Source organism: Solea senegalensis, linkage group LG15 (assembly GCF_019176455.1).
Source record: "Solea senegalensis isolate Sse05_10M linkage group LG15, IFAPA_SoseM_1, whole genome shotgun sequence".
NCBI classification, from domain to species: domain Eukaryota; kingdom Metazoa; phylum Chordata; class Actinopteri; order Pleuronectiformes; family Soleidae; genus Solea; species Solea senegalensis.
Genome location: NC_058035.1, coordinates 6,804,596 through 6,818,449, shown reverse-complemented (window position 1 = coordinate 6,818,449; position 13,854 = coordinate 6,804,596). Strand labels below are relative to the sequence as shown.

Below are 13,854 nucleotides of genomic sequence, written 5' to 3'. Positions count from 1 at the left end.
ATATTATATTTATACTTATATACATAGAGGGTGATTTCAGAGGCTGACCTAGCTGGATGTTGTTAGAGTTGAGCAGGAAGTCAGGCAGGTAGAAGAACTCTGGGATCAGTTCTCTGACATCCCCCATGTTGTCTCTGGAGGCCGACTCCCACTCCTTCTTCACGCTGTAAAACATCCGCTCTGCGATATCAAAGCCTCCCTGTGAGGACAGACGGGGGGAACGACACTGTCAGAACCCTGAGAAAACTGACGAAACAGACTTGCAACAGGCATTTCAATCCAGCAGTCTTCTCCACTCTGTGTGGTGAACCACAAACATTTTATGTTCTTCTCTGCATTGTTTAAGCAGCGAACATTTGTTATTATTTGAAGGAAGCTTTTCATCTTTCTGTAAAATTCCATAATCCACGATTGAAATCTCATGAGGGAGAATGTAATTTGGAATAAAACAAAATAGTAAATAAACTCAGTAAACTTGGTTAGAGATGTAAATTCAGTTATGGATATTACCACACACCAGTTACTCGCTTTGGAAGACAAAAAAGCACCAGACTAACATCTTTATTGCTTTATTCTGACGATCAAATGCATGGCTTTTTATTCTAATGAATTGGATGCTGCATCATAACATCAGTATGGGCTTCTTTACAATTCTTTTTTTTTGGAATTATTTGCATATATATTGAAATCTGAATAATCTAGTTTCTTTCCCAAAAAAAAAGCATCGAAAGAGGATCCGGACTGCTAAAAAAAATAGCTCATATTAGAGTTAAATGATTAGAAAGATTATGTTCAAAAATACATTTAAATAATAATGTGATGAGTGATGACTGTAAGTGGGCATCTTGTAGAGCACTGGGTTTGCAGAAGGGCCTGTGTGTTACTGAGGAGACAGATTCTGTTAGATTTAGGAAAGAGTCCTACATGAGCAGTGATTACATTCACATTGGAATCTACATTATATTCTAAAATGTTATGTATTTATCACTCGAACTCTAATGTTTGTATTTTTTTGTGTATATTTGATTTTGTGTGTGAAATCTTAAAAGAGAGACTGTGATTTCAAATGGTCAGAAACCTTTTTTATTTAGTTGTGCTGATAAAATGTTGGTTATAATACATTTTATTAATCATATTTTTATTTTATTATTTTGAATTTGAGAAGGAGCAATTAAACCAACAAATTAGGTTGTGTATCATTTTAAGTCAATTTATCTTTTTGTTACAGATTTATAAATGAAGAGTTTTGCAGCTTTAAAAGAATTAAATAGAATATAATAGAAAGCATTTTTGAGATGATACTACAACTACCCTCATCGGGTCATTTTTAAAATCATGTTATGAAACAGAAACAGACGGGCACAACAAAATACTGCCAACTATCAAGACAGTTGTAAAAAATACACGTCACAAATTATTTCACTGGCCAAATAGTAGATTTAAGTCTGGTTGATTGTTGTTTTACATGCTTATAAAAGACTCACCTGCAGAGCCTGAAAAGTCTGTGAAAACGGCTCTATTCTGACAAGGAAGGAGGCCACGATGATGGCTGAGGAGTAGTGGGTGCAGTAGTGGCATTGTGCTGACATATCTCCTGCAGAGGGAATAAATTTAAGAAGTAGGGTGAACAAAGAGTGCAGTCAGTGGGAAAGGTGAAAAGACGGAACAGTGACGAGCTGAACGGGTACCTTCACACTCGCTGTTCTCCACCTCTTCGTATCTCTGGATGAACCTCTGTTTCCTTTTCTCCGTCTGAGCTCCCATCGGTTTAGACAGATCCCGAAACGTTGCAGGATTTGACAGATCGAGAGTCTATTAAGGATGATGTGGCAAATGTTAATATGAAACATATACATTGTCCATAGCATTTTAATACAATGGTGCCATGTTTGAAAAATTTGATATGCTACTACCTCTGACTGGTAGTCAGCTAAGACCCAGGGGAACACTGGATACTGCATCAGGTCATTGTATGTCCTCCCCGCGATGGTGTTCAGATGCATCAAGTACTCAAAGTTACTTATTTCCCCTTTCTAGACAAAACAAACAATAACAAAATACATATTTATAATTATTTAAAACCTATTCAACTTATTCATTCCTGATGTCAAAGCAAAAAACAACTCCAGCGGTAACTGCAACTCAAATACATGAATAGCCACGTTTATTGAATTACCTGCCATTTAACAAGAGCTGCCTTTTCAACCACTGGAGTCTTTCTGAAACACAATAAAAACAAATACCTCGAATTAGCATCAGGGGCTGATCACTAAGCAGTACCTACCAACACAAAGTTGTTTTTTTATCCTGGTCTGTTGCCTGGCAACCACTGATGAAAATGTAACATAGCAGCGCTCAGAAACAGCAGCGTGGAGGTGAGTAAGTGATTCAGGAAAAAGAAATTGTGTGTGCACAGCTGTAGGAACAGTTAAGAGACTGAAGAGCGCTAGAGTGAGAGCTACACCTCACATATATGTAGAACATGGTGCCATCTGTAGGCTAAAAAGAAATATACTTTGTGTGACTGTAGGCTATTTTACAGAGCTATTTTAAAGTAGGTTTTTACACTCTTTCAAACGTGGAGGTCAAGTGGAAAAAAAATAAATGAACAAAATTTGTGCCTCAAATAGTTCACTGATAGCGAGAATGTGAACAAAAACATGAACGTCCTGCTTCATTGCCATGGCAAACACATTCTTTCTCCAGCTGTTCTTTTTTCTTTTGTTTTTTTTTTAACACTTGTGTGTTTGTTCAAAGACTATTGTCAGGTGACATTTTAATGAGCATCCACTAAAATAACAGCACACAGTTAAAAAGTTGCCATTTATGCAAACTGCTGAGCACAAAAACTCTTCGCACAAATTGCCTTGTTTGCAATTAATCTACCAGAGTGTGTGTTCAGCTAAACAAAACATCTATACTAAATGACAACGTTCCTCAACATTTTATTATGTATTTTACTCACGGTAAGCCAATCTAAACTTGTTTAATCGAAACTGGCGAAGCGTTCGACTGCTGCTGGAATCTCTTTTCCCTCTGTGGGCCAGTAACATGGCAATAAAGTCCAGGCGCCAAGCACCCCAGTTGCTAAGTAACGCTATTAAACAAGAGGAACCTTGACTTTGTGTTTGGTGTAGCAGAGGCTGGGGAAATGTTGGTATATACAACGGCGAAATCCTGACCTTTCCACTCAACTTTGCCACATTTTGTGCAAGGATTACGTACTGTTTGTACACTTTTGACATGCTGAAGTCGGAAATGTAATTATTTTGGAGTTATTACTGGATTGTGACAATATGAATACAGCGTTGGTTCTACAGGAGTGAACGGCCAGTTCACAAGAACTACAGCCGATGGAATGTTTCTAAATCTTAAGACCAGCTCATCGTGTGAATAATGCCAAGTCACATGGAAACAAGACAAAATATGGTGAGTATACATATTTTCACTAATTTAAAAAAATGTAAAGGTTTAAACAAGAGTACAATAAAATAAGAACAAAAAAACAAAAATAGATATATTCAGAGAGTAAGGTGCTACTTGAAGTGTGTCTGGTTTTAAAGACCAGTTTTTCCTCCCCTTGTCCAATAAATCATGACAAAATTATTTTTGTAAAACTACTCTAAATCAATCATTGCATTTGGCCCAGTATGTTTTATCTAATTGCAGGCAATAATTTCATGCAATAGCTTTCTATAGGAGGTTATAATGGGAACAAGCACCAGTGGATAACCTCTCTCATCCTGAGGATGATGAATGAGGCGAGAGAGGGCCTTGGGGTGTAACACAGACACAAACAGACACACACCTTGCTCTTTTAGACAGGGAGGGGAGAAGAGTGAAGCCCTCATCACACTCCCAACACTCCCCAACTATCATTTATCAAAGTCCCGATTTGACTCCTCACACACACGTGCACATACTCTCGTACAGTACATCCGTGTCTGTCAACGTGCTTGCATGTTGTTGGCCTACACACACTCATGCATGCATGCATACATACATACACACCTCACCTGAAAGGAGCCAAACAGCTCAATCAGTAGAATGGTGAGGGAGCATCAGCACTCATTTGTTTTTGCTGTGTTATCCAGTGTTGCCTCTCTCCTATTGTTCCCCTGCATTAGCCTTAATTAGAGAGTCGTGCTCTTAAATACTCCCATGGGCAACACTGGGTGAGCACGCGCTAGTGCAGACACACAATACTGACACACACGCGCGCACACACACACACAGTGCTCAGGCTCTCAATCCTCAGAGAGCATGCTTTCCTTACTGCCCTGGGCCATACATAAGCTGTTGTCTTTGAATAAATCACATCAGCCATACACACACACTCACACACAGATACACACACACACACATACTTACATCTAAACATAGACACAACACATTTATTTGCTGAAGTACTTTACAGTGGTGTAGTTTACATAGATTATTGTAAATCAGCTTCTTGGGAGCAAGGGATGTTATTATGAAACATCAGGTGTTCTGGCCCTTTAATCACAAGACACCTTCTGCCAAGGCGGGCCCAGCACAGGCAGATCAAACCTGTAGTGTGTTACTAACATCTTGTAGTCCAGCTGGGGCCTTGCATCTATAGTCACTGTCAAAGCTGATCATTCTTTCCATGGTCTAAACTCTTGTAAGCAACATTCTTTTACTCACATAATGTGAGTCTCAAATACTTGGATCAAAGGCAAATCTGACAACATGCCTTTTATGTTAGTGATGCTTCTCAATTTGGACATACTGGCTCATGTAATGTTTTCTTCCAGCTTCATGCCCACTTAAACTGAACTGTTTATGAACTATCTGTTGCAGTACCATGCCTAAAAAGAAAGGCGGAGGGACTAAGGTCACCCTTAAGGCGGCAAAAAAGGCAGTACAGAAGACACCAGAGGGACTGCGCAGACTCACCTACAGCAAATTAAGAATGGCCGCATTTCCAGTGTGTCTTGTCAAACTGCCCAACCTGCATGAGTTACAACTCTGCCGCAACCTGATGAGGGAACTCCCAGAAAACCTTGGGAACCTATCTTCACTCAAATGGTTAGATCTCCACACTAACAAACTGGAGTCTGTGCCAGAGTCAATTGGCAAACTAGTGGCACTGACCCACCTCAACCTCTCTAACAACTGTCTAACCTCAGCAGGTTTACCCTCCACACTAGGTTCCCTCAGTAAGTTGAAGACCCTCAATCTGGGGCTGAACAAGCTGGACAGCCTTCCGCCCTCCATGGAGGCTCTAGAGAGTCTTGAAGAATTAAGTCTGTTTGACAACCTCTTCACCACCATACCAGAGTTTATTGATGCCCTACCAAATCTCACTAAATTGAACACAAAAAGAAATCCTCTATCATGTGTCCAGGACATAAAAAAATCTGAAGCAGGGGACAGCAGCCTGTGTTTGAGTGAAGAGCAAAAAGAAGGAGATAGTGTTCGTGTTAAGTCTAAAGAGAGAAGCCTGAGATATGCTGGGCTGACGGTGCCAAACTCAGTAGCTAAACTCAATCAGGATGAGTGGAGAATACGTAAAAAGTTTAAACAAGAGACAGTCAACTAAGCAAAAAAAACAAAACTGCTGACATCACAACTACAGACCTAAATAGCCTTATAAATACATTCAATTGAAAAAATATGTTATATTGAAAAGAATAAGGAAACCAGACGTAGAAATGTGTTGTTCCATGGAGAGTGTAGGCTGCACAATAATGCACTTGACAAGTGTTTAAAGCTAAAAGCTGATTGGTCAGTGACTTGGAATCCCACTTAAAGATTATGCTTGATTATTTTGTAAATTTTGGTTTACAAATAACAGTTTAAGAATTATTTTGCCTACATGTTATGGTTTCAGGGCTCTGCGTGGCTCTGTGTTGATTTTCCACATTGATCTACATTTGACACTGGCTTGATGAAACTATAGCTGAGGGACTTGACTGAGATATTATATAATATATAATTATATAAGTGTCAACAGATGAAATACGTCCTGAAGCACGTCACACTTCAGATAGACATTGTGCCAAAGCTGGAGAGTCCTGAGGTCCAGTCTACTACACCAGCATGGTCCACATTACTTATTGAGTTTTGCTGCATACGTACAACTCAATAAATGTCAGGGACTAATTGCACTGGGGGCTTCAGAGCCACGGTCAAATGTCAAACTATTACATTTCAATAAATTAAGTAAAAAAAATAGTTATTTTTGACTGACTTTGCTGTGAGGATTAAGAGATGACGCTTACCTGGCATTAGCGATAATCTCAGCAGTCCCTCTGCCTTTTAATGCTGACACTACTGTGCACAGCCTGCAGGAATAAAGAGAGTAAAAAGAATGAGCAACAGCGTAGGAATGATTTAAAAAAAAACTTTTTTACATAAGTCCAACCTTTTATATGCAGAGACATGGTCTTTATTCAGGAATACCAGGAAGGCTGAGTGTCCGCTCTTCATAAAAACCTCGATAGCATTGTCCTGATAGGCACAACGTTTTAGTTCATCAGACAAAGCCATCAGACACAGATATAAATGCATATTAATTTAAGGATGGAGTGGGACCATTTGGATGTCTGACCTCCAAAAGGAAACGCATGAAGCGCGCCTCCTTGATATCATCATATAGCCAGCGTCTACAGCTGGCTGATGGCAGCTCTTTACTCAGCATGGTGGAGATGAAGGACTCCTTCACACTGGCAGAGAAAGAAAGGGACATGATGATCAATTGACCCAAATCAGTAGATAAATGTATATATGTTTTTCTGTAACTACACAGAACTGTGCAGCACACACACACACACACACACAGGTGTACCTGCTGGGTTGGTGTTTCCTGCAGCAAATGTCTCCACTTGGACTGAGAGTGAACCCTTCACACAAGAACAGGCTTTCTTTTCCAAACAGCAGCACCCCCTCTGTCACTCCGAGGCCACTCACCATCACTACACACATCTTTGCCTTTACCTACAGTGAAACAAAGTGGGATGGAGAGAGATAGAGATACATTAAGCCCCATGTGAGAGAGGCATTTCTCTCCTGGGACATGACATGACACCAATGCAGGCACTTCAGGCTTTACTTGATTGATCATTTTAATCACATATTTTAATCATTATTAAAAAGACACAGTTGAACACTTCATTATCAGAGCTGATTGATGAGGAGGCGAGGACCAAGCTCCTTTTTTCAGCAAAGCGACTGTGTGTTTCATCTCGCACCAAAGTGGACCCACATGCTGCTTTCGGTGCTAGTTGCAGCTAATGCTAAATGCATTGTGATCATGTGTGGCTAATTCTATTGTCTCCCCTCATTTCACAGTGAGTGTGTGCACCTGGCCGTATCCCTGTGTTGGCCCCTCTGCAGGCCCTCTGGGACAAAGCGCCCAAAAACCATATGGGGCCCCGACATACCCGCAGGCCCCTCACAATTTATACTAATCAAATCAGGCTCTCTACCCACAGATGTAGAGTCACACTTGGTGGAGGAGGAGGAGCAGGCCCTGCTTGGCCATTATTAGGAGAATTAATCACTGCCACACACACAATGGGAAACCTGCTAAGTGATCAGAACCTTGTGTCTGAATGCGCACACAGAAACACACGATGATGGATAATATCACTTGTCATGCGAAAGCATTTGAAAAGAGTCAAGGTGAGTGAGTCTCATCCACGTGGCTTGGAAACCTTTTACTGAGCTTTATCGTGGTCAGATTTTGTGCAATTAGGGAACACAATCTGGCATCAGCCCCACTGAAAAAAATAGTTACATTTATTGTTATCAAAAATTAAATACAGAATAAACTTGTTTCCTCATCTCTTCACTGTGCTCTGGACAGAAATGCATTATCAGTCCGAGGGTGATTTAGCTGATGACGGGAAGAAGGAGAGAAAAGGAGGACTTTTATTGACTGAGAGCCTAATGTCAGACCATTGATTTCTCCCCATACACATTACTGTCATAATCACACTATTGGTGCTGGCAAGCTAATTATGAGTGGGTCTCCCTTTGTGTAACTTTATATATGTGTGTGTATGTGTGTGTGCATTTTTCAGAGCTAATGACTGTATTCATTTGACAGGAAGCTCAGCAGGACTCACACAATGCACCACTGCAAGACAACAGGCCACACAGGCACACATCACACACACTTACTAAGCAGATGCAAGACAGCTTGCATCACCTCCTACTGTTTTTATTAATACTTCTGTCAGAAACATTAAAAGGCGCGGCTGGTTGCCGGAGCAATGAGAGTCCCTGTCAACATGTTCTTTGGTTTCTAACTCACAGGAAGAATGAGAAGAGCTGAGCTGGGCCTCGACATTAAAACATTACACTAATGAGGAAAGATGAAATTCTGATAGCAGCGCTGGGCTATTGGAATCCCTCAGTCTACATCAGATAATTAGGATTGTGCATATTAGTCGGGTGGAAGGGAGCTGTGCTTGTGTTTAGCCGTGGTTTTTTTTTAGACTAACAAACCCTCCTGTGCTACAGTACCTCTTCTCCAGGGTGCAATTCCTGCAGGATTATGCGTATGTCGGGGCAGTCTTGTCGTTGGGAGCAGGGTATGGGGGTCATAGAGCCAGGTGGACTCTCAGTTAAAGCAGGTGTTTCGTTTAAAACAGGAAAGAAGGTCAGACAGTCCTTTCCTCCCTCCTCTTCATCCTCTTTTGCTTCAGTGCCAACTTCCAACAGGATCTTGGGCTCTGTTACAAAGGAAACATTTTTTCACTGAGCTTAGATCCAACACTCATATCGAGAAGAGTCAATTTAAATACAATAAAAAAAGTAGCTCTTTTCTTAACCTGTGTCACCATCTGTTTTATTGTTGTTCTCCTCTGATGTGCCAGTCCTCAAACCCAGACACAATTTTCCTAGTACCTGTTGTAACAACAAATGGTGCTATTAAATGTTAGACTATAGAGTATAATATGAACACTAAATTGGTCCCTGCTCTAAACTGAAATGCTATACCTGTCTGGATCGTCTTAAGGCCTTTCTGCGGATGCGTAACCTGGTCCGGTTGGGTCCTTCAGCAGCTTCTTGCACCCAGTCTCGGCTCAGCAGCACTCCTGGTCCAGGGCCGAACAAAGCTCTCTCCCTCAGCAACTCTGCTTCCACACGCAGCCACTTGGAGCTGACTCGCTCCCACTCGGTGGCTTGTAACTGGGAAGCAGAGACAGGCCCAGGGTGGAGGGAATAGATGAGAGGGCGATGAATATTATTACAGATCTAATTTTGGCTTTTTAATAACAATTATTTCAGTATATGAATATTAGCATTTCTGCCCAACCTGTAAGTAGTTTGTTCTCATTTTCTCAAACAAGATGTGGCCTCTGTGTTGATGTGACTCCATGCAGGACAGAAACTCCTACAAAGAAAGCAGAATAACCTGATGGGTGCAAATGAAAAGAGCAGGTTGCACAATCGCTCTTCCTCTAGCTCATATTGTACACACACAACACATTATGTTCACAAAGATTGTATATTCATAACAGTATTGTTGTTTCCTCATGCAATTACAATGCATTCATAAAATTACATCTGTTCTAAATTGCATTCACTGGGCAAAATAAGCTAGTGGCTACAGTGTTACAATAACCCTGTCTGGAAATGTAATCATTTGTTGGTGTGATCTGATTAAAATAAACATTAATATCACTGAGCCTCGCCACAGTCAAGGGCAAGGTTAGTGTGCGTGTGCCTTTATTGTGTGTGAACGAGTGTGCATGTGTCGATTAAAAGAGAAAAGGAAAAAAATAGAAAAACCACAAACAGAGCCGTGTTGACACTGCAGGATGCTCATGTTCAACAGACACACTGGGATCATATTCTGACTGTTAACTGCTTCATTAAGCCCATCATCACAGCGGTGCTCGCTGAGAGACTAGTGAAACAACATGTGTCCATTCTTACAGCTGACCCAGGAAAACCATTTAATTGACTGAATGAACATGCAGTAACTCTTTATACCAAGTCTTATTTACAGATGCTAAACCTGTGTTTTGCAGTAAAACTCTGAATGCAATAAATAAATGAACAAAAAAGAAAACAACTTTGTCTCTAGTACAAACAAACAAAACAAAAAAAAGTCACACATTACAGTAATTCCAAAAAAAACAAACCCATGCATAAAAGTTGACAAAAAAATTGGACAAGCCCTCTGGAGAATGAAATCTGTTTCTCTAAATGAGTGACTGCCTATCCAAATGAGGTGCTGTGCAGAGAAAAAAATAAAGGAATAATTTGAGGGCAGATTATAGAAATATTACAGACAGAAAAGAGAGTAATAATGAAGTTTGTGAGTTAGAGCTGTGCTGTGACAGATAAACAGAAAGTCTGCGTCATCATCTCCTAATTTCATTCCTTCATTTGGACAAACATAAGTAATATATAGCATTAATTACCCTATTTAGCAGATAGGAACCTCATTGGCTTTTTAAATGTTGCATTAAATACATAACTCATCCCTTCCCTCAGCAATTAACATCAGAACATCACACTCATTTCCATTTTAATGACTTCCCAACAATACGCCACCTTTGATGATAAGGCAACATAATGTCAACTTCATTCTAGGCTGGCAGTGAATGTGTAATGAACTTAACGTGATCATTAGTGCTGTTAATTATCTTTCTAATATGAGGACACAGATATGATTATGGGAACTGCATTTGCTGATGACATAAATCTCTAGAAGGATTGTGCAGAAGCTTGACTGAGAGTACAGGCTGCCTATCAGTCTCTATATTCTCATTCATTGCTTACTTGGGGCTTTAAAATTCTTTTTTTACACAGTAAAAGTAGATATCTGAGAGCTGTAAACTACGCTCAGTCCTCTGTAAAAATGCATTAATATGGATAAAGTGACAGGGGAAAAAAAGACTCTCCATAAGCTCATGACTTTCTAAATAAAGGTCATAAGTTGATGATCCCGAAATTAATTAATGACTCACTTGTTTGTTCATAAGGATGAATTGTAAAGTGAGCATACTGGCTGACCATTACTGATGACATTAAAAGCATTTCTGAATGCTCACTGCACATGCAGCAGCCTACTCAGAGTAAAGTGCTCCACAACACAGCAGAGAAGGAGAAGGCAAGAAGGCAAACGTCCCTCCCTCTCCTTCCCAGCCTCTCAGATGGAAAAACAATTCATCACCCTCTCTGATAGCCTGTCAGAGACTGATATGATAAAGAATAACATCAAATGAATAATGTTTTCATCAGATTGGTACCAATATAATTGCCAACCCGATTTCTGTGGGCTAGAGATGTGCACAAACAAGAACACACACGCACTTGTGTGGAGGTGAGACAGACACACAGACGCGGTAATTTCATGCCTGTGTGCCTGAGTAATATGTCCCCGCTCCCTGCTCCAGATGGCTCGACGTCTTAAGCGTTGTGGGGGAACTAATGATGTGGGCCACGTGTTTCGGGGGGAAAAACAACAATAAACACGTCTTTAACCTTCAGCAGCAAACAGTGTGTTGTAGTGAGTGTTCCCATGGATAGGCCTAACAGATATCAATTACTATGCCCACTCAGGGGCAATCAGCTGTGATAATACAAATCCATTTAAAGAAATAATCAAACACCCCCACAGGGCTGGACGGCCCACAGCACAAACACAACAGTGACTTTAGGATGAGTGTTTGGGCTTTGGAACCTGGGAAAAGGTGACCCCACAGTATATGTCATGGGAACAAGCATCAAAGACTGATTTTTGCATTTACCTTTACTGTGAGTGACTCTTTGCTTGGTTTGCTCAAAGCTGAGCGAACAACACTGCTGATCTTCTTCTGAGGGCTGCTGGCCACCCTCTTCCTCTGACCCTCTGAGAAGATAATTGTCAAGTTTAAACATCAAGATCATGGGCTTAAGATTCTATCATCTTCTACCTGTACAGTATAATACAAGCTAACCTGTGTGCAGCAGCCACGCTTTGAGCGCCGTCTCCTCCCAGAGAGGGCTGATATCTTTCATGCTGACTGACCCCATCGCTGTCCTGTTTGTTGCCGAGATCTCTAACTTATAGGTTTCTTCGAGTGAGTGTTGTCTCTCCACCAAGACCTTTGACCAGCAGGCCTCCACCAAAGACACTAGTTCTCCGTGATCTGTTCATGAGCGAGCACATACATTTTTTCATGATGTTGTGACACAGTAAAATCACACAGACTTAGAATTGCAAAGCAACACACTTAATATTCAGTATATAAACCTGGCAGCGTTACCTGTGGTCGTTTTTCGTCTGTTACTGAGGCGTGCAAGATGTTTGGATTTGCGAGCAAACAGGTGGGTTGAAGCCTTTCTCTTGTGTACTTTTTGCACCAGACATCCAAAACCTTCAAGGTAGCTACCACAATAAAAATAAAAGTGTGATTTTGTAAATTAAAATGACTTCAGGTTTCAAGCAACATTTTTGTCTGCGTCTGCATTTGGTGATGGTTTTGCAATTACCTGCCAGATCGTATCAATAACAGACAATGAAGAAGGCACGTGACGAAGCTCACGTTTGCATTGTAAGTTGCCATGACAACATCCCAGCGTTCCATGAGCGTCTGTAACACCCTAATGACCCTTAGCTTTTCTTCTTCCAACTGCCGTGGTTGAGACAAGAAATATAGCAGGACTTCATTGGTGCACGAGTAGAGGGCTGACACTGTCCTCTCCTTCTGAGTTTGGCCTTTCTCCAGAGCCTAAAACCAGATGGCAGTGTATCTATTATCAGTTAGTGTAATGTGGAAAATAATTATAAGTGACTTGTGGGCAGATTTCATATTTTCAAAATACACTGTGCCAATTAACTCAGAGGTAAGTGTGTCCAAATTGAAATTATGTCTGTGAAATTTGTAGCTCCGTGTAAGCAGAAATTTGCAGTTTGCAAGTTTATGAAATAATTGTTAAATTTTCTTGTTAAAAGAAAAAACAATTATCTGTGTGAAATGTCTATACTGTATGTTTGTCTCACCACCACAATCTGATCAGCAAGGAAGTTGAGCAAATTCTCAGAGTCTCCCAAGAATGTTCCACTGTAAAGTTTCTGCAGCAGAGTCTTACAAAAGAGAACCACATTCTCCATCAGCATGCCCATCTGTCCTTCAGGCCTCTGATTTGAGTCTGAGAGACGCAGAAAAAAAAGGTCACGTGCTCAGATGAGATTCCTTTAAGCATGGGCGTGGGTTTGAGATATGATACATGACCCTGCATAGCAATTCTACCTTGTGAGCTGAGATGAGTGTTGTTTCCTTCCTCGTAGCTGAGCATCTGGATAATGTCCATTATCAACTCCAGCAGCTCAGTGTGGAAAATCTGCCTCTGCTCCAGCAAAGCGTCATCAGGGGAAAACTGCAACATTTAAATAGCTAATTGATTAGCAAACAAAAGCAAATGACGGACAACAAATAAATTAAAATTTACTATATATGATCGTGAAGGATATATCTATTTTTTAAATGTGTATGTGTTGTTGTCTGTGGTGGTTGTGTGTCGATAACTGAAAACACCATCACAGAAATCTTTAGTTACAAATGACAAAAAAAATGATTCATCAACAATTTTTGTGGCTCTTCCCTAGTCAGTAACTGAGCAAAGAGTGACACCTACTGGTGAAATTAGGGTTCTGCAGTATTGTAGTAAACGGAGAGCCTTTGCATTGGAAATGCACTCACAGCAATATATGGTACAGTAGGGATTAACAATGTCGATTAAATATCTTTAAAATGTTATTCTTTATGACATATATTGTGGATGAGATTGGAGCTGGGATATATATAAGTAAGCGTCATTAGAATTTTTATTGTGTTACAGAACTTAAAACAAGATGGAACAGTACCACAGGATATACCAACA

At 40.5% G+C, this 13,854-nt stretch overlaps 2 protein-coding genes across 4 annotated transcripts in view; one reads left to right on the top strand and one right to left on the bottom strand.

Moving 5' to 3' along the window:
* Positions 1 to 13,854, bottom strand: part of wdfy4 (WDFY family member 4) — a 38,496-nt gene that overhangs the window by 7,521 nt on the left and 17,121 nt on the right. For all 3 annotated transcript variants that reach the window (XM_044045549.1, XM_044045550.1, XM_044045551.1), the window contains 19 exons: positions 13,224 to 13,350; positions 12,974 to 13,122; positions 12,463 to 12,701; positions 12,237 to 12,358; positions 11,928 to 12,119; positions 11,739 to 11,839; positions 9,293 to 9,370; positions 8,974 to 9,165; positions 8,805 to 8,880; positions 8,497 to 8,705; positions 6,815 to 6,963; positions 6,578 to 6,692; positions 6,392 to 6,477; positions 6,249 to 6,311; positions 2,177 to 2,219; positions 1,914 to 2,033; positions 1,689 to 1,812; positions 1,485 to 1,594; positions 49 to 199 (listed from right to left, as the gene is read on the bottom strand). In XM_044045549.1, the coding sequence (XP_043901484.1) occupies positions 49 to 199; positions 1,485 to 1,594; positions 1,689 to 1,812; positions 1,914 to 2,033; positions 2,177 to 2,219; positions 6,249 to 6,311; positions 6,392 to 6,477; positions 6,578 to 6,692; positions 6,815 to 6,963; positions 8,497 to 8,705; positions 8,805 to 8,880; positions 8,974 to 9,165; positions 9,293 to 9,370; positions 11,739 to 11,839; positions 11,928 to 12,119; positions 12,237 to 12,358; positions 12,463 to 12,701; positions 12,974 to 13,122; positions 13,224 to 13,350 (2,446 nt within the window). The remainder of the gene's footprint in view (positions 1 to 48; positions 200 to 1,484; positions 1,595 to 1,688; positions 1,813 to 1,913; positions 2,034 to 2,176; positions 2,220 to 6,248; positions 6,312 to 6,391; positions 6,478 to 6,577; positions 6,693 to 6,814; positions 6,964 to 8,496; positions 8,706 to 8,804; positions 8,881 to 8,973; positions 9,166 to 9,292; positions 9,371 to 11,738; positions 11,840 to 11,927; positions 12,120 to 12,236; positions 12,359 to 12,462; positions 12,702 to 12,973; positions 13,123 to 13,223; positions 13,351 to 13,854) is intronic.
* lrrc18a (leucine rich repeat containing 18a) lies at positions 3,121 to 8,803 on the top strand. The gene is made up of 2 exons (XM_044045553.1): positions 3,121 to 3,429; positions 4,825 to 8,803. The coding sequence occupies exon 2, from the start codon at positions 4,829 to 4,831 to the stop codon at positions 5,564 to 5,566; it is 738 nt and encodes a 245-aa protein (XP_043901488.1). The 5' UTR covers positions 3,121 to 3,429; positions 4,825 to 4,828; the 3' UTR covers positions 5,567 to 8,803.

What these genes read in the sequence shown, in the direction of transcription:
- lrrc18a (XM_044045553.1), top strand. Translation starts at nt 4,829, where the DNA reads ATGCCTAAAAAGAAAGGCGGAGGGACTAAGGTCACCCTTAAGGCGGCA.